Source organism: Melampsora larici-populina (genome assembly GCF_000204055.1).
Source record: "Melampsora larici-populina 98AG31 unplaced genomic scaffold MELLAscaffold_118, whole genome shotgun sequence".
Lineage (NCBI taxonomy): Eukaryota > Fungi > Basidiomycota > Pucciniomycetes > Pucciniales > Melampsoraceae > Melampsora > Melampsora laricis-populina.
In genome coordinates, this window is record NW_006768882.1 from 36,097 (window position 1) to 55,025 (window position 18,929).

General features: G+C 39.2%; 4 protein-coding genes across 4 annotated transcripts; 1 reads left to right on the forward strand and 3 right to left on the reverse strand.

The window, feature by feature from the left end:
- Positions 1-11,118: 11,118 nt before the first annotated feature.
- MELLADRAFT_84554 (uncharacterized protein) lies at positions 11,119-11,880 on the reverse strand (the record flags this gene model as incomplete). Its single annotated transcript, XM_007419003.1, has 2 exons — positions 11,119-11,623; positions 11,702-11,880. The coding sequence occupies 2 exons, from the start codon at positions 11,878-11,880 to the stop codon at positions 11,119-11,121; spliced, it is 684 nt and encodes a 227-aa protein (XP_007419065.1).
- A 564-nt stretch (positions 11,881-12,444) lies between these two features.
- On the reverse strand, positions 12,445-13,349 carry MELLADRAFT_26808 (uncharacterized protein; the record flags this gene model as incomplete). The annotated part of the gene is made up of 3 exons (XM_007419002.2): positions 12,445-12,737; positions 12,848-13,052; positions 13,143-13,349. Coding segments are annotated over 3 exons (705 nt in total), but the record flags the coding sequence as incomplete, so codon positions are not given.
- Positions 13,350-14,220: 871 nt separating this feature from the next.
- MELLADRAFT_84556 (uncharacterized protein) lies at positions 14,221-15,580 on the forward strand (the record flags this gene model as incomplete). The annotated part of the gene is made up of 5 exons (XM_007418998.1): positions 14,221-14,553; positions 14,645-14,867; positions 14,949-15,133; positions 15,200-15,475; positions 15,554-15,580. 5 exons carry the CDS (start codon positions 14,221-14,223, stop codon positions 15,578-15,580), a joined length of 1,044 nt encoding a protein of 347 aa, XP_007419060.1.
- Positions 15,581-16,666: 1,086 nt separating this feature from the next.
- On the reverse strand, positions 16,667-18,301 carry MELLADRAFT_84557 (uncharacterized protein; the record flags this gene model as incomplete). Its single annotated transcript, XM_007419001.1, has 4 exons — positions 16,667-17,831; positions 17,932-18,062; positions 18,141-18,190; positions 18,289-18,301. 4 exons carry the CDS (start codon positions 18,299-18,301, stop codon positions 16,667-16,669), a joined length of 1,359 nt encoding a protein of 452 aa, XP_007419063.1.
- Between the last annotated feature and the right edge of the window lie 628 nt (positions 18,302-18,929).

The following is an 18,929-nucleotide window of genomic DNA, read 5'->3' on the forward strand; positions in this document are numbered from 1 at the left end:
GAAGAGAATTCGGATCGGAGGTTGACCATGATGATGAATTGGTTTATGAGGTTCAAATGGATCATCTTCCTCAAGTGTATCATTATACCAAGGTCCAAGAGTTTTCGATTTTGATGGAGGAAGAATTGTTTTTGATTGATAGTGGTATTCATAGTAGTAGTAGGATAGTGAGAGTATGATAGTTATAATTATATGGGTAGTGATGGCCATCTTGAATTTTGGTTGTTTGTTAGTTACGTTTCTTTTTGTCGTCAGGACTCTGTCTTTTTATATATGATTTGAAATTAGTTGGAGTGAGACATTTTGAGGTTGAGTCTGGTCCTAGATCTCACTTTGTTCATCTTCACGTTGTTGTCTGATGAACACTTTCACGAGTTCACATCAGTGTTACACGAGAGACCAAAGGGATGAAGAATAATTGGAAAGAGTTATCTAAACAAATCAAGAGATCGAAAAAAGGGATCCATGAACTGCAATCTAGAAAATGATCCCGTTTTGAAGGTTGATGGGTTCGTGACCATCACTTTTCAATCAAAGAAAATCCTGTGAGTAAAAGTGAACAGTTGGTTTACATTTTTCCAAGCCATGAAATCATTTCAAACTCCAGGAGAATTTGAACAAGGGTAAATGATTTAACCACATGATCAACTCATTTTTTCTGCTTGATGGTTCCAAATTCTCTTGCCTGAGGCTCAGTAAAAGTTCCCTTAATCAAGTTTCTTTTGGTGAACCAATGATAAAATCAGTTGGAGAATATGCCATAAAACTTGCTGCAATAACTAGGCATTCCAAGTTTAACCCATGCTTTACCGATTTTTTTCCGTTCCTTTCAAGTAATGGACTTTGAAGTAGCCTTCAGGCTTGAGAAAAATTCTCATCCATCTTTTAATCCTATCAAAGTAGTCTTGCGGGAGGGACTTGGATAACTTGCATCCAACTAAACACACATGAAACAAAAACACACAAACATGTCAAGAAAATGATGTCTTTCCTTCTCATATTGTAACCTGAATCCTACGCACATCAATAGATTTGGTATACCCATGAAGCAACATCAGAGATTTGGGATTAAATGTACTCTAACGATGCCGAGAAGGAGAGTCATACGATTGAATACCCGAAACCCAAAAAAATTAGCGTCGAGGTCTCCATAGCTCAGTGGTTTAGAGCGGCCGCCTGCAGTGTATGCAGCTGCATAGCGGCAGGTCACGTGTTCAAATCACGTTGGGGACTGATGGTGGGCGATGTCTTGAACACATGACCTGCTATTTTTTTTCTTGCTCCATCACTCTGTCCTCTCCGTCATGCTTTTTCTCAACATCAAACCAGTTGGCTAGTCAGATTTCTGCGGGTGAGTATAGTCTACTGTCTCAATATAAATTGTAAGCCAAAGTCGTCTTCCAAAAGGTTGGAAATCTCTCTCTTAGTGGTTGCATAGACTCGGATCAGATTGGAACTGGATCACATCGGGTGACAATAGTAAAAGGTGAAAGTGGAGCAATTTGATTGCAGATGAACGCTGGGTCACAAGTCAGCAATGGCATACTCAGTCTTTTAAGAATATGCTAAGCAATACTCATTCTATTCTATAACTAAATGATAGTTTGAATGAGTTACCAAAAATTGACCAAAAGACAAAAATAGAGTGATATGTGACATAATTACTTTAAACTTTAGGATCCCACTATTTTGAGCCCGCGGGTAAAAGTCCGCAGCCCGGAGGCGGGTCCGGACACCGGGCACACAGAAGAATGACTCCCCCCAAAAAAAAGGGCTACACCTGGGGCGCTTCAACTCAAAGTTGATAAATGTTTTTTTTCTCTTTCTTGATTGAAGCCGACTTTTTCAAAAATCCAATTGTCATTTGTTCTCTCTCTCTTGTTGTTCACCAATGCATTTTAAAGGGCATACACATAAATTCATAAATTGCACATGCACAGAAGCATAAAATAGAAGGAGCGAACATACATAGCATAGCATAATAGCATACAATACACCCGAACCAACAGGAGTAGAATTGAGATTACAAATGATAATGCGCCAAACGATGGTAGAGAAAGAAGTACAAGAGAAAGAAAGATAAAAAACCTGCCAAACAAGGGTGGTGAAAACAAGATTACACAGGCTACTACAGATCATTCATCAAGGTTGCGTCGATTTTGCCACAAGTCCATCTGAGATTGATATTGCTTAATGCATTGAGGCATTTGCAAGGTCTCAATAACTTCTGAGAGGGGGCAGTATAATGGTGGGAAAGGAATTGATTGTGACCCGCAGCCCAAACCGACAAAGTGATTGGCATTCACGAATGCAAGGACTATTGGGTTTTTATCGTTCGGCTGTGTGCAATAAGGTAAAAAACTGTAGCAGTTGCTTTTGAGACAATCAAAAACAACCAAAGGGAAGTCATAGGCACTGGCAATGACATAGCCTAAATAAGGGATACACATCCAGAAGTCTTCAGAGCATGTTGGCCCCTGCGGTTGAAGCTGATTCAGGAGATTGGTTACGACTTCAGAGGCAAAGGTGTTCCCCAAACGGTGAGTCCGAGTGCGCATACTTGGAGTAGTGATAAGGGTTTCATGTGTGTCCTTGTTTGATATAAGCTCCTCAAGTAATTGTTGGTGAACTAAAACATAAGCATCATTGTGATATACGTTGATTGAATGAGCTATGGCAAGGTAACCACAATTCCCATATGGTGGTGGACTAAATACCGACTTGATGTAAGGAACTATGGTATTGGGTAGTTGTTTCAATACTTGTTGCATTCTTTTGCAATGTTTTTGATGTAGTAATGTGTGTGTCCGGTAAACTGTTAGATGATGCCAAAGATTCTGTCTCTACTGGAAAAACTGCAGAGCCAAAAGCCCAACTGTCTTCAAGTGTTGATCGTACCAGTGGGTCCTTTGGTTCTAAGTGGAGATTGGTGGAAATTAAGCAGAGACTGAGTTCTGGAATAAGGACCTGTTGTAGGTAAAAATCTTGGTTGAGAGGGGCTGCCTTTTACAACTGAGATGATTGTATGAAGTTTGATCTTTCAAGAAAATGGACTCTAGAGTTTGAATGATGATCTCATATGCTTGATATCCGTAACTGGGACATTTGAACAGCAGTAAACATTAGTTATTACATTTTTTCCACAAAACATCAAATAAATGATAGCAGAAACAAAAGTCATACTGACTATCCGGGTTGCTCAACCTCAACGTTGCCTAACTGACCAGCAAGGGTGAAAATGTGCCTGCCCTTGGTTTTCAGATTGCTCATAGCTTTGTTGAGGTAGGTGGAACCTTTGATTTTGTTGACAATTTTGCTCGAAATGGCTGTATGTGTCAGCCCTGAGTACATACAGATGTACCCAAATGCTAACCTATGACATATAACCATCACCTAGAAATATAATTACATGTACATACAGCCTATAATATATATGTAACATGTAAGAAAAACATATATGACCTCTAGTTACATATGCATATACCCAAGAAATGACATGTAGCATTTAAAATTACATACAAAAACACTAGTAACATCTTGTAACTCAGTATCAAGAGTTAAAACAGGCTTATCTTATATGAAACACTTAATGATTACATAACATAACATTAAGTGTACGTAATCATAAAAACATTAAAATATTAAAGGATCCCACTATTTAGAGCCCCCTCGGCTGATATCCGGAGCCCCCCGGGTTTTCACTAAAACCCGCGTGACCTGTTGATACCCCACTTTTTTAGCCTATATAACACATGTTCGGACCTCAAGGGCTCCTTGAGGGCTCCCTAATAGGGCACAAAATCACAAATGAGCCCCTTTTGGATTGTCAATTGACGTATTTGGAGCCCCTTCATCATTGATGGGGCAACAAATATGATGAAAACAAATGCAAGGGCTCCCAAATTGTTTGGCGCCCGGACCAACCCTTGCATGACGGACAACATTGGCCCTTCAAGTGCCCAGCGATACACTTACATATAGAAGTTCTCATCTCTCCCTCACACTTACAAACTCGATTCAAGATTTTCAATGTTCTCCTTCTAATCACATCAAGTTTCCACCACCACCACCCATTACCTTTTCACTCAATCAATTCGATCAATTGAATTATTCACCTGGACACTTCTACTACTACTGCTACTGCTACTACTACTACTACTACTACTAAAGTGATCACCATTTAATCTTAGCTAACACTCCCAAAAGTTTACTCAACCATACTTCTAACATTACTGACAGTTCAATTGAGAGTAGTAGTTGTTCTCATCTTCCTAGTCATGAACCTTCAATCAATTTCCCTTCTCCTTTTCATCATGAAGATCAAAAACAACCACATCGGGCTCCTTATAAAGATATGTGTTGTACGTATTGTCATGTCTTTGTTACCTCTAGAGGTGTCAAAGTTCACAAACAACGTTGTCTTCGTAAGAACGAAGCCAATGCTAGTCTTTTACAAGAATTGGCGGTTAATGACTTACAAGCTCATGCAATAGCTGACCAAGAGGTCAGTGATCTCAAAGTGCTCTGTTCAAAGTGATCTCATTCTCAACTTGAACTTTGATCTCAATTGCAATCAGATGTATGAAAAATTGGTCAGAAACTTATTCAACGAGCTTGAGTCGACCGGAAGGTGATCAAGAGAGCGAGGCTTGCTCAATGGTGACTATCTCAGCAATTCAATGTTTATTGATTAAGATCATGGGTGGGCACATGATGAGGATAGAGAAATGATGAGATTAAATAAATAAATGGAGCCCCTTGTGGAGCCCCTTCTTGGAAATGGGGCGCCTGATTTGTTTGTAGCCTTGGGTCCAACCTGAAAGAGGGCTTTGGATACTGTTCCAAGGGCTCTAAATAGTGGGGTCCATATTTAATACAAACCTAATATTGTAAACATTGTGTATATCACAATACTAGGTTTAAAAGCTAGAATATATAAACCAGAACCTGCTTCATCCCCAAAGGAGAAACCAAGTTTATACAGACCTATTTCTAAAGAACCATCAAGAGTTCCAATAGAATAAAAATCAAGAGTATTACAAATAGTAATACTAGTGATTCATTCTATATTACCTTGATTATTCCTGACTAGATCCAAGTAAGTTATACACTTCCCTTCTGGATCCTCTACTTCCCCTAAGTAGTTTCTATACTAGGTTGGTGACCTCTGAGATAATAACCAAACAGGTTGGTGACCTCTAAGAGATAACCAAGATAGTGATCTTCATAATCACTCTTTATCCAATTACCAAGAAGGATATTGGAGAACATTGGGATCCTGTTCTCAGCCTTTACATTTAAGTAAATCAAATCTCTTCTTTAAGAGTCAACTGACTGTAGTCTGCCAGGGTTTGTACCAGCAGACTCTTAGTTGTTTATCTATTATCCACTCATCTCATCCCCTCTCACCTTTACTCTTACCTTCCTATCATCCTCCTCTCCTCTTGTAACTAATTATAATTTGAAATATAATACTGTTCTTTATACTTCACTACATACCTAGTCCCAATACTACCTTTTAGTGAGTGTAGCCTCCTCTAAAGGAGTCACTACTCTCACAGTATGAGACTTGATGCGACTACATTCATAAATCAAGGTGTAATCATCAGTTACATGACCAAGTGTTATGCTAGATGATAGAAGATGATAGGTAACAAACCCTTCTAATCCAACAAAGTTGAGGGATGTTGGCCATCCCTTGCTGATGCCAAGTAGAATGATGTCAGTTTTGGCAAAATGTAGCTGGCAAAAGTCCGCGGTCTGTGTGAACTGGACAAAATTTCAAGTGAAAAGTACAAGTTATAAAGTGAAAAGACAGTTGAAGTGGTTTAGGTGAAAAGACTTACTGGCAGAGACTTTGCTGCCACACGCCCAATTCCCTGGCGTATTTTGGGCATTGCCAAAAGGGTTGCTTTCATGGTGAGGAGCTTTGTTGACGGTTTAGTGGGAAGAGGATCATCACAAAAAGGGCATAATTCTTGAGAATCTTTGGATTCTTTGGAATGTTCTTCAACGTCTGAATATGTACACTCTTGGTTATCTTATTCTGAAGCAGATAATCTTTTGTCTTTGTCTATATCTGATAATGAAAGAGGAACAAAATCAAAATCTTCCATGACATTAACCGATGAAGTGCTTGCAACTGCAGTGTCAGTTGTTGGTTGGGATTTGGAACTAGAAGACCCGCTGGTTGAAGGAACAGGGCCATTGGATTTGGCCAAATTGGCCCGGCAACGAGGACATGTTGTAATTCGGTGACCACCACCTGAGCAATAGCTACACTGGTTGATACAGGGCCTTTTGCTAGCCTCTGCCAATTCAACATTGGGTTTCCATCAGCTGGTATTGTTGGTGTTGGGTCCAGGTGCAGATCATTTCCCTTTGTCACCCCGTGGTTGGCCTCAAGTGTCGGATTTGAACTCCGTGTTGTGGTGATCAATTCAAGGGATCAATCAAAAAATTTATTATTAGTAGTTTACCAGTTTACTAGAAAAGTTTAGCAGGGAAGAAAATTCAAAATGGAGGTTTTTGGATCAATTGAAGCTCTTATAGGCTTATGTATTGGTCATTGGGTTAACATTACATCATTTTATTTCACATTACTTATTAAGATCATTAGAGTTCATTCACAAATTTATTACAAAAAGAAAGAAAGAAAAACATAAGAAAAATTCGAAAATATAGGTATACAGGTTGGAAAATGGTTTTGAGGGTATTAATAATAAAGTTATGGGTATTATGAGGTTAGAATATGAAAGAACAACATTATATTATACTGTATCAATTTTAAACTTGAAGGTTGATGAGAAGAAACAGAAGTTATTAGAGAAAAGGTACTTTTTCGAAGTTGGTAAACAGGGTGTATACGTGTAGTTTGCATATGTAATGGTGGTAATAGTGAAATTTAAGGTTGCTAAGAGGATTTTCCGGGATTTTTAAGGTTATAGAGGATGATTTCATATTACATGAGCAAGAAAAAGAGAGTAGCAGCTGTGAAAATGAAGAAAACGGGTGAATTTTGTCAAAAATGAAGGTTTTCAGCTCATTACATATGTCAAATGACGTCAGATTAGGTTGGTAGATAGCTCATTCCACGCAGAAGAGTGGATTACATAATGTACAAACTTTGTATCAATAGTAGCAGAGGTTTATGTAAAAAGTTATAAGGCAAATAAGAAATTTGTCTGAATCTCAAATTTACAGTCCCAGGTCAACATGTAACACTAAAAACCTTAACTTCACAACTCAACATCTTGATCATCACTCATCAGAAATAGGTCATATGGGGGTGATAAATGATCACTAACACGAGGGCTACAAGATGCACTGTAGTAATCAAAAATTGGACCTCATCTGAAAAAATTTGTAATCTCAAAAATTTGGTTTTCAGCTAGTTCACAAGGAAAAAATCACCTGTATTCATCATAAGAAGTGCTGTACATCATATTATTGTGTCATTGATCACTTTTAGCTGTGAGAATTACATCATTTATTAGTAACAAAATCATTACATTGCATCATCATAGGCTTTTTAGGGATTTCTGGGCGGATTTGATTGGTTTTGAGGCTGTTGACCATTGTAAAAGTTGGAGTACATTGTTATATATACTTTGAGATGATTCTGGGACTGTTGTTCCCCTTTTTTCTTTATCATTTACGCAGTTATTATTTTGTTTAAACATCATAAACTTATTTTAATAGTATCTGGTCACTTAAATCCGCCCTTTATTATAGCTATAAAGAGAAATTTACTTTAGTGTTGCAGTCAAAATGACTTACTGGGAATAATATCATAAAGATATTGCTTGTTTTCTTTAGTTATCATTTGGGAATAACACTATAGCAGTGTCAATAGTAATAAAAATTGTGATTTTTGAAGTTAAAATACGTGTGAAAGTTATATTTCTCTGGTGCCTTATCTGTACTCAATACAACAGCACCTTTTCCTGATTGTGTTGTTTTAGAAGAGCAGTCTCAGACAACTTCTACTAGTCATTATATTAGTAGATTATCCTCTTCCAGCTCTGTATAACCCTTGTTGGGTTATAAGTTCTACAGCGTTTAGAATTGGCACAAGAGAGTAACAACTGGTTTCCAAAAGCGTAAGCTCACAGAAAAGCTTAGAAAGTGAGTGTTCATGCAGTTCAAGTAGATGATTGAATTTATTTTGGGCCGCGGCAAGCAGACCTTCATAGTTTCCCGGAGGTACATCCATAACAGGGTGCCATTGACTATGAATGACATCAGGTAACAGCAAGTCTTGATTGTCTCGTGATTGAGCCACAATGTGGGAACATGGGAGGCCCAAGCGCTTTGAAAAGTGTGAGTGCATGGAATTTGAAGGTATTCCGGAAGCAGGTCATGTTGAGTCTTTAATTTTTTGAGAGCAAAATAAGATACCACCCCGTTGAGATCCTTGAAGAACACAGGAAGATCCTGTAAGGTCTTTGTTGTTTCAATGGCTACTGAGATTGTGATTTTGCTCATTTGATGGTCTTCATTCATATTGTTTGAAAGCTTTGAAGCAGGTCAAAAAGTTGTTGTTACAACCATCAAAAAATTGTTTTTCTTGGAAATTACCAAAATGAAGGGTTTTGGGCGCGAAGACATTGACAAATTTTTCACTTCAATAAATCCAAGTACTGTTCAAGTAATCAAAGACGTTATGAAGTCGGGCTACTTTGGTCACCGCTGCAAGATTGGGCTTGTAATCAGTCTGAGTTGAAGAACAAAGGTATTCCATAACTTCATAAACTCAGACCACTCAGAGTCTGAGAACTTATTCTTGCAATTTTTTGCTATGTTAAGGTTGATGTGCCAGATACACAATTATGGTACTCAAAGCTGTGCATAGTTTCATGTGCATAGTTTTCTTGGCCCAAATATACTTTTTTTCGCAACTATACACAACCTGGGCAAAGTATATTTTGGTTGACGGTTTAGCCACCAGCATCTGATCAACAAACGCAGATATACATATGGGGTCCTCAAAGCTATGTAGTTTTTTTGCCCAAATATACTTTTTTTTCCCCGCCAAAAAAAAACTATATCTGGGCAAAAAAAACTATACACACAAAACTATACACAGCTTTGAGTACTGTAAATATATGTACAGAGTCAGGGAAAATCGACGAAATGGCATTGAATAAGGCAGGTTCAGCATCTGTGGCAAATGTTTGTGGCAATGGAGTGGCGGCTGTGTCATTCTCGTTTTGAAAGATAACTTCCTTCAACTTCGTCAAAGCCCATTTTTATTGTGCTTTCAATTTGCTGCTGAGGAAGCACATTGCCACGGTGAAAGACCTATTGGTGTTGGTTGTCAGCCCTGAGTACATACACATGTACCCAAAGACTAACTTGTAAATATAAATATTACTCATAAAACTCAAGTACATGTATATATATCTTAGAAACATATGTAACATGTAATAAAATATGTATAAAACACTAATTACATATATACGTAGTCAAGAACCAATATGTAACATATAAGATTACACACAAAAACAATAGTAACATCTCATAACTCAGTATCATGAATTAAAAATGCTTATATTGCATAAAACACTTAATGATTACTGAACATAACATTAAGTGTAAGTAATTTTAAAAATAATAAAAATAATAATTATAAACCTAATATTGTAACACTTGTGTATATCACAATATTAGGTTTAGAGAGCTGAATATATAAACCAAAACTCAGTTCATCCTCAGAGAAGAAACCAAGTTTTTACATACCACTTTCTAAAGAACCATCAAGAGTTCAAATAGAATAAAAATCAAGAGTATTACAAATAGTAATACTAGTGATTCATTCTATCTACCTTGATCTTTCCTGACTAGATCCTAGTAAGTTATAACACTTCACTTCTGGATCCTCTACTTCCCCTAAGTAGTTTATATACTAGGTTGGTGACCTACAAGTTAATAACAAATTAGGTTGGTGACCTCTGAGAGATAACCAAGATAGTGATCTTATTAATCACTCTTTATCCTGTTACTGAAAGTATACTGGAGAACTTTGGGATCCAGTTCTCAGTATAATATTAAATTATAAATGAAAACCTCTTCTTAAAGAGTCAACTAACTGTAGTCTGCCAGGATTTGTCCCAGCAGACTCTTAGTTGTTTAATTATAATTCATCCCTCTCACTCTCCTCTCATCTACCTCTCATCCTCCATCCTTGATTGTACCTAGTTATATCCTGAAATATAATAACAACTTATTATAATTCATTACCTACCAGTCCTAGTACCACATTGAGTGAGAGTAGCCTCTTCCAAAAGAGTCACTACCCTCACATTGGTAGTGCCAACAATGTGTAGTAAGGGTAAATTGAATCGGTTGGTCTTTTATGTACAGTCAAGGCTTAGAACAGTTGGAAATTGTTGAGCTAGGACTATAGCTGAAGGGCTTGCAAAGAACAGGTTAAGAAGAGTTCCGTTGGGGGATGTGAGAGTCCTGTGGGCCCAATTATTTGCCGTTATCAAGTCAAAGAGCCTTGGAATAGGCGTCCTCCCATTTAGCCACGTGTCCCTCAGACAAGACCTTGCGTTATGAATATCCCGGACTAGAGGCTGAGATCCTGGTTTGACGTGGATCATGTTACAAATCTGGGCAGGGCGACATCCGAGAGAAGAGAAAAAATTGATTTGCTCCATGATTTTGGGTGGAAAATGTTGATACATGGCAAGATTGTGGGGTTTCTTGAAGGCTGGGTGATTATGCTTGTGTTTGACAGTATTCTTCTTGTCTTGAGTGACAATCCATCTATCTATGCCCACACAATAGTTAAGTGATATCTTGAAAAGACAGCCTGTCTCCTTCATAGAGGTTGTCCGTCTCTCTGCCACAGATGCCATACAATGACCAAGGGAACAGCAAAGATAAATCCAAACCGTGTGCTGGTGTTTGATTTTGTGGCTTTTGATAGCCAGCGCATAGCCCTGATGGTGTGCAGCAGCATTCATATACATAAGTCCGTTTTCCATCTTGATAAAGGCCTTCCCAACTCTGGGTGCTTGTAACAAACAAACGGGTAGAGCTCCTACATACAGAGGCGGACAAGATGAGATGTTAGCATACGGTAAAGCTTATTACAATTCCAATCAAAGTTCAAAACTTACCAATTGGTGGCCAATCTGTGTCACATTTGTTTTGAATGAGATCAACAGCCGCCACAAGATCCTGTCCTTTGGCAGTGTTGTTGACGGGGTCATCAGTCATCATTACTGTGTCAGTAGTTTCCGTTTGAGTAGGACCAGGGAAGCTAGAGTTGATAAGTTGAGCCGTAGTTTCTTGAGAATTAGTGGGATTGGTGGATGTGGAAACCAAAATTTGAGACTGAGCGGCTGTTGCAGTGCCGGATATTGTCACGGTAGAAGAAGTGGTGAGAGTATCCTTGGGAGGACTGTTAATCGAGTTTGATTGATTCAAATGGAAGGCATCAGGATGGTGGTAAGGAGGATAGGAAGTGTTTGCAGGAGGGTGATGAGGAAGGAAGGTGTTCACAGGACTTTGTTGATAACGGTTGAAAGTGTGAAAGTGTTGATAATGGTTGGGGGGTTGTGGGTAAGCAGTAGGTAGTTGATGATAAGGTGGCATTGGAAAAGGTGGATAACTTGATGGTACAGGATACACATACGGATCAAGAGGATTCACTTAAGGATTCTGAGCTGCAAGGGGATGATAAGGATACTGGATGCCAGGAGGGGGAAACCAATAGAGGGGGTTTGGAGGTTGTGTAAAGTGTGGTTGATTGGGAGCAAAATTTGGATTAGGCTGGCCACCCTTGGATGATGAATCAGGCTGGGCAGCAGGACCCTTGGAGGACGTGTTAGATATTGGAAGTGGGGAATGTGGGGTTGGAGCGGACATAGTAATGTAAGTAGAAGGTTCAATTGGAGTGGGCAGATGTGTGATTGAATTGCAAAAAGGGTTGATGTATGTATCTGTGAATGCGGTGTGGGACAATTAATGGTGGGTTGGTAGGGGGGTGTTGCAGGTTTAAATAGAAAGGAAATGTGAAGATAGGACAAGCAAAAAGGAAACTTAAAATGACGGACGAGGACGAAGGCGGTCATGATCAACAAGATTGTCCTCGTTATGTACATTGCTTCTACCTCTAGCTCTGTTGTGGCCAAATGGTCCATGCAGATAGGGGCCGGTCCGGGCACAGGAGATCTAAGACACCCTTGCTCTCTCTTTTGAGGAGCCCTTGAGAGAGTCTAGGTTGAAAGTGTAGCCCAGCGATGGAAAGTAGGGCATGGAAGTGTAAAACATCAGGCTGCGAGATGATTTCGAGCCCAAACAAGTAGCCCTCAAGGTCCGAGTCCGGCTAAATTTAACAAAATGCAGTCGGGTATTGTTTGGTCTCTCGGGTAATACCCCAAAACAAGCGGGCTACGGGGATTTCTCAAGCGGGCTCAAAATAGTGGGATCCTAAACTTTAATACAAAAATTATTCCTATTAACTCCTTTACGGATCTCTTCTTTAGGCCATTTAACATTTCTTTGAATCACACCATTACCATTTGTTCCAGAACGTTGAGTCAACCAAAAAGTAAGTTTAGATGAATTATGTTGTTTGAGAGATACGAAACCTAGTGAATTGAGAATTGATTTGAATCTGTTTGAGTCTAGATATCTTGAGTTTTCTACACATGCTAAAGGTAAGACTATGTATAGATATCCAAATGGTTTTAGGTATTGATGAGCGTGTTTTATCATCTCGCCTAGAATTCGTATTCAACAATTTAAAAAAGATCAAGATCAGTTTTGTTTTCGATTTCCCAACTGAATGGTTGGAATGCTTTTGATTTGTATGAAGAAATGGATGACGGACTTCGTTGTTTAAGATCACCTACAAAGTTTAATACTAAACTGAGACCAATCACATCAAACTTTTCTTCTGGAATTGGAAACTTCATAAAATCGTACTTTGAAACTTTTGATGTATCTTGAGGATTGAGATCGATAGAAGTAGTTTTAATCCAAGGAAATTTTTCATAAGACGTTCCTGAGATAGCGCCCACATCCAATAGAGTAATCTTTTGATAAGATGAGATGGTTCGATCAGTTTACCAATCAAAAATCATCGAGCTAAAGATCCCATCTCCTGAATTGAGTAGATAACCTACATTCTTCTTACCCCCTAAATGTTCCTGTAAAGCTTTCGCACACCATTTACCGGTCTCTCCACCTTTTTCTTTAGAACCAGCATAACTAGAAGCAGCTTGATAAGTTTTCAAACCACCTAATTGTGCTTGTTGTTTTAAGATTTGTTTTCGTTGGATCGGATCTGTTGTACGTGCTAAAGTTTTTTCTAATGTATGAAATTCACTTATAAGAGCTGATGTACGTTTGTAAGATTGTGGAATCTTTTTGGAACATTCTTGCCAAAGTTTAGCTTGGTCTGGAGCTTTTTGTGAAGACGTAGATGGGTTTGTTGATTTCGATTTGATGCTCGTGGATTTGGTTTTGAGAGACTGTGATCTTAGGGATGATTTCTTTTTTGAATCACGCAGGTTTGTGATTTTAGAAATATGTATATTATTGTTAGTGCCTGCGGGAGAGGTAGCAGACCTCGATGTTGAAGAGTGCAAGGTGTCCATGGTTTCGGTAGAGTGACATTGGGAGGGTACTGTCTCGTTCGTTGCAATCCTTGAATTAAGATTTACGCTGGACCGCGATGCTTTTTCAGAATGTGAGCAATTATCGTCGATTGATGAAGCATCTGCTTTGAATGAGTTACTAGGATATTTTTCCTGTGACTGTGATGTCTTCCTCGACAGTTCTTTCTTTCGACGAGCAAGGACGGAAGCTTGAAGACTCTTGCTTGGAGTTTTGTGCAGAGGTTTTCTATGACGAGATGATTTGGCCATTGCAATTGATTCTCGATAAATTTCTGGTGTAGATATATTTACGTTCTGAACGAATGAAGAGTTGAGACTTGGTATTTAACTTCAAGTGCTGAGCAGATTCGTGTTTGCTTTAAAATGGTATAGTTGATTGACTTTTTTTGTGAAAAAGGTGTGTATCGAGTAAGATCCGGGTCGACAGCGGTACCGAGGCCGAAAGACAGTGCTCGGTCTCACTCGGTCACATGACATGGACACTTTTCACCGAAACTAAATTTTCAAAACCTTCCACTTCTCTTCACCACAAAAACAACAACACCACTACTGCTCAACCGATAAACCTCAAAAAACAAACAAAATGGCAAGATACAAGCTAGATATACAAAAACGACAACATCGAGAACGAGCCCAACCTCTTCAAAGGGAAAGGCTCGGTTTACTTGAAAAACATAAAGATTATGTAAAACGAGCAAGAGATTATCATTCAAAACAAGATCGAATCAAAAAATTAAGAGAAAAAGCTGCATTAAAGAATCCAGATGAATTTTATTTTGAAATGATTAAATCTAGTACTGAAAAAGGTGTTCATGTTAGAAGTCGTGGAAATAAAGCTTTGGATAACGATTTGGTGGTTCTTTTGAAAACTCAAGATTTTAATTATGTTAAAACTTGTAGGGCTATTGAAGAAAAAGTAAGCATGGTTCACTTTTCTTTTGCATAATTTAGTGAAGATTAAAGACAAATTAATACGGTCGAAATGTTTTGACTTGTTTTCTTTTCAGAAAGTTAATAAAATTAGAGAACAATTAGGTTCAATGGTAAATGCAATCTCACCAGATGATAGCGAACATGATGAAATCCGAAATGAAATTTTGAAATTCATTCAACAAGACACAACAGCCATTTCTGCTGCAAACAAAGAAGATGATGGAAGTGCTGAAGAAGATAATTCAACGCTATCTGCTTCTGGGAAAAAGACAATCTTTGTGGATTCAGTTGAAGAAGGTTCGTCTATCAAATCTTTTGAAAGAAGTGTATCATTTTGAAAACCTTGAACTGATTTAAAACTGATCAACTTTCTTTTAGTTCGTAATTTTGAACAAATCCGAAATAAGAAAAGAAAGTCTTCAATAAGTAGTTCACAGCGCAATTTACCAATTGCTTCTACATCTACATCTCACTCCTCCACGAGGTCGGTGAAACACAAATCAGGCTCTACATCAACAAACGACACTGAAACCGATCTTGCTGAACAGAAACTCGAAGCTGATGTATGTGGTCATATCCTTCTAGACTTCTCTAATCACTCTACTGACTTTTGACGATATACTACACAGCGACACATGAGAAAACTCTTGGGTAATCTCAAATCTCGACTTACTAGACTACGTACACTTCAAAAAGCAGAACGTGAACTCGAACTTAAACGAGCCTTGATGGGTAACGGATCGAAATTTTTGAAGAACAGTGTGCAAAAGAAAAAAGCTTTACCCAGTGGTAGAGATTTAAGCTGGTATGATAAACTTGATCGAAATGATTTGATTGAAGAACAAGATGAAAAAGAAAGATTAGCAAAACTCAATGAAGGTATCAAGACAGGTGCTACAGTTTGGGTGAGTTTTTCAAATTGATTCAGACTTTTGTGGGGGTTTTCTTGCCAAACTTAACGATCATCAATGTCCTTTTTTTAGAAATGGAAAGCTGAGAGGAAAAGGTGATTGAACATATGTGCTTGATAAATTACCGCATACCCTATTATTACCCCTTTTGAGTTCTCTTGACTTGTAACTTTAATTCAACTTATATTGTTCTGCGACATAGTCATTTGTTCTTTTTTGCTTGGTGCCTATCAGGCTTTTGACGAATCTATTCTTGAAATTGACTTCACGTGAAGTCGGTAAGATGATACCATTGGCATCGGTGATTGTTCGACCGATCTTCACCCAGGTTTTTTGCTTGAATATCATATCAGCCCGGTTGATGCCCAAAAGAGAACTTACCAAAGACTTGGTGCGTCCATAGCGGTGGGTCACTTATACGTGGACGCGGTTCACCAGACACAAATTCAACAATGTCTTTATAAATCTAGTAAAACTGAAAACCAAAGAAATTGAGCAGATGCCAGTTGGTCCACAGATTCAGAAAGAAACACATATTATTATTCAAAGCCGAAATACAGTTCCACAGATATTAATCCAAGATACAGTCAAAAAAACACTTCAGAAACAAAGTCACAACTAATCTTCTCGAGTCTCCTTGACCCGTTATTAGGTTGGGCTTTTCCCGATTCTTTCCTTTGAGAAATCGAAATTTGATCAAGTGGAGAGCAAAGATCCAGTACAGATGATGGTTTCAGACAGAGTCCAATACAAATTAAAGATCTACATAACTTGAGAATAATACACACTAGCACACATTCCAACCAATGGATCAGAATAAGACAACAACAATACTGCTTGAGAAAGCGTTTAGCTGGTTCTCTTCAACCTCTAATCAGAAGAAGAGAAGCTGGTACAAAACACGGAAGGGGGTCGAGGTTTTATAAGTTATAGGAAATGAAAGTGATTATCAGGTATCATGGAAATTTAAAAGAATCCGGAAGAAGATAAAACAAAAGGCGCTTCATGCTTGTTGGCCCAGATAGTGAGGAAAAAGATCAAACTTCGAGTCAGGAGAAAAGTATTTGAATTGTTAAACCAAGGACATTCATGCATCACAGCTATTCAACAAACACCATATCAGCATTCATCGTTAGATACACAGCTCAAAAAAAATGCGCTCACTTGAAACTCTTTCTTAGAAACTTAAGATGGAAGTGAACTTTCTGGATGAATGGAGTTGATCGAAGGATCAAAGGCAGATGAGATTGTTGAAGCCTCAGGCTGTGTAGAAGAGCGAGATTCGAAGCCAAAGTAAGATCCAGGCACCTGATAAGATGAGTGAGGGTTTTGAGGGCTCTCTTGAGTGGCTGAAACAAAGCTCCAAGGGTTGGATGACTTGAGTCCTAAGACATCCTGAGGAGATATGCCCATAGGCTGCAATGGCATAAAATGAGAAAAGTAAGGCGGATACTCGTATTGAAGATCTGATGTAGAGTATGTCGAGTTGGCAATACTGATGTCACTACTTCCACTCGTGCTACTTTTCCGAATTTGAGCCGCATTTTCGAACGTGTCATCACCTACGGGGTATCGATGGGAAGCAACCGGCGATATTGACGGTGAGTGCGGAGAGTAGGGCTCGAAGAAACTTGATGAATGATCTTTCGCATTCGTCAGCATGGTCTTTGGTAAAAAAGACGTGAGCGGGATGGTGGGATCCAGGATGCTCCGAGATGATTGCTTAGGACTGAGGTCTAATGTACTCATTGTAGCGATCGGTTTTGTGATAGTGGGAGACATCTTGAATACATTGTCTGTTGGTGGAAGTGAAAACAAGGATGGTGCTCCGGAGCTGTCCTTTGTTTTCTTGAGATGAGGAAATTCAAATCTAGATCGGTCCTCGTCGTCACCGTCACTGACCTCCTGAAGAGAACGTTTTCTAGGTCGCGACACGGGTATATAACGTTCTCGTTCACGCGTTAGATTCGGATTGGTCGGTAAGACTGAAGTATAAGGAACCATAGGTGAGGTCACGTTCCTGTCCCCATCGCTCAAATCAGTTGTCCCATGAATCGTATCATCTTCGCTACTCCAGTCGCCGATGTTGACCACGTCTGGCTTGATACTGTTTGGATGGGGCGATGTACCGTTGACGCGATGCAACGTACCGAAATCGATGCTATGACGCTCATGGTGAAAAACGGAAGAGGGAGGATTGAATGTCGAAGGCCCTTGTGAGAAGATATTGGATGCTGAGCCGTATGTCCCTCCACTGAAACATCTGGAGAGCGACGAAATGGGCACAGACTGTCGGCGACGAGTAGTGCCCATGCTTTGCTTTTTCAATCTCGTGTTTTCATTTCTCAACCTGAGGAGAAAACAAGAGTAAAGTGTTCGATGAGTACGAAATTCTAGAGGACAACATCCCAAGGTTTCAAGCAGCGCATCCCAAAGACATGATAACTTACTCTTGCACCATTCGCGTCAATCTATCGATCTCCTTCTGTCTTCTGTCTAATTCGGCGGCCTGGGCAGCATCTTGTTGCAGCCGTCGTTCACGCAGCTGCCTCTGAGCGATCCTGTTCTGTTCTTTTCGGCGCTGGATTATGATTGAGATAATCCCGGAAAAAGTTGGTATGAGTAAAGTGATAGTAGGGCGAACCAGATCATTGCGCACCTCTGAGCTCCGCTGACCATAGGGAGGAAGATCAGGTGAGTCGACTAAGGCTGCAACATATGGAAAGTTAAAGAATAGTGATGAGAAAGGGGAAAATTTGTTTTCATCGATGAGATGCGAAGCCGTCAAGTTTGGATAATCAACCTACGTTGGCGAGGCATACTGTGATGAGTAAGATTACTTGAAAATTTGTCTATCTTTGGTCAAAGTTAACTTTTGATGAGCTAGAAGGAAAACCAAAGGACAGCGAGATAAGTGAAGCGTGGGTTTGACCAAGCAAAGGGCCTCAAGGATAATTATTAATTCAATGGATAACTTTGTGCGAAAAGGATGACAAGATTTTGCGGAGGTTTAGAAGAACGCGTGTATAGAGGATGTAAATACGAGACACACGCCAATAAGGAACAAACAAGTGGTGGTATGTAGACCAAATATAAGAATTCACCTCCTGGATGATCCGTCCTTCTGCTGGCGATAGGGTCAATCAGTGTTATAAGAATATTCAATTCCCTCATTTCCTTTGACACTCTCTCGCCGCATTTAGCCCGATCAAAACGCTGAGGTTCCCGTGGCGGAGTTGAACTGAGATAGAGCCCGATAGAAACACGGTCTGTATCGTCTCGTAGGTCAGCTTTCGGTTCATCATCATCATCCCCACTCTATCCATCTGTGTTCCTTCAATTTACCAATAGAGGATCTGAGATTTGGAAGTTTCTTTATTAAAATTAGGTCTCGCCCAACACAACGGATATCTGTTACCTGGACATTAATTTTGATTTTGGTAAATCC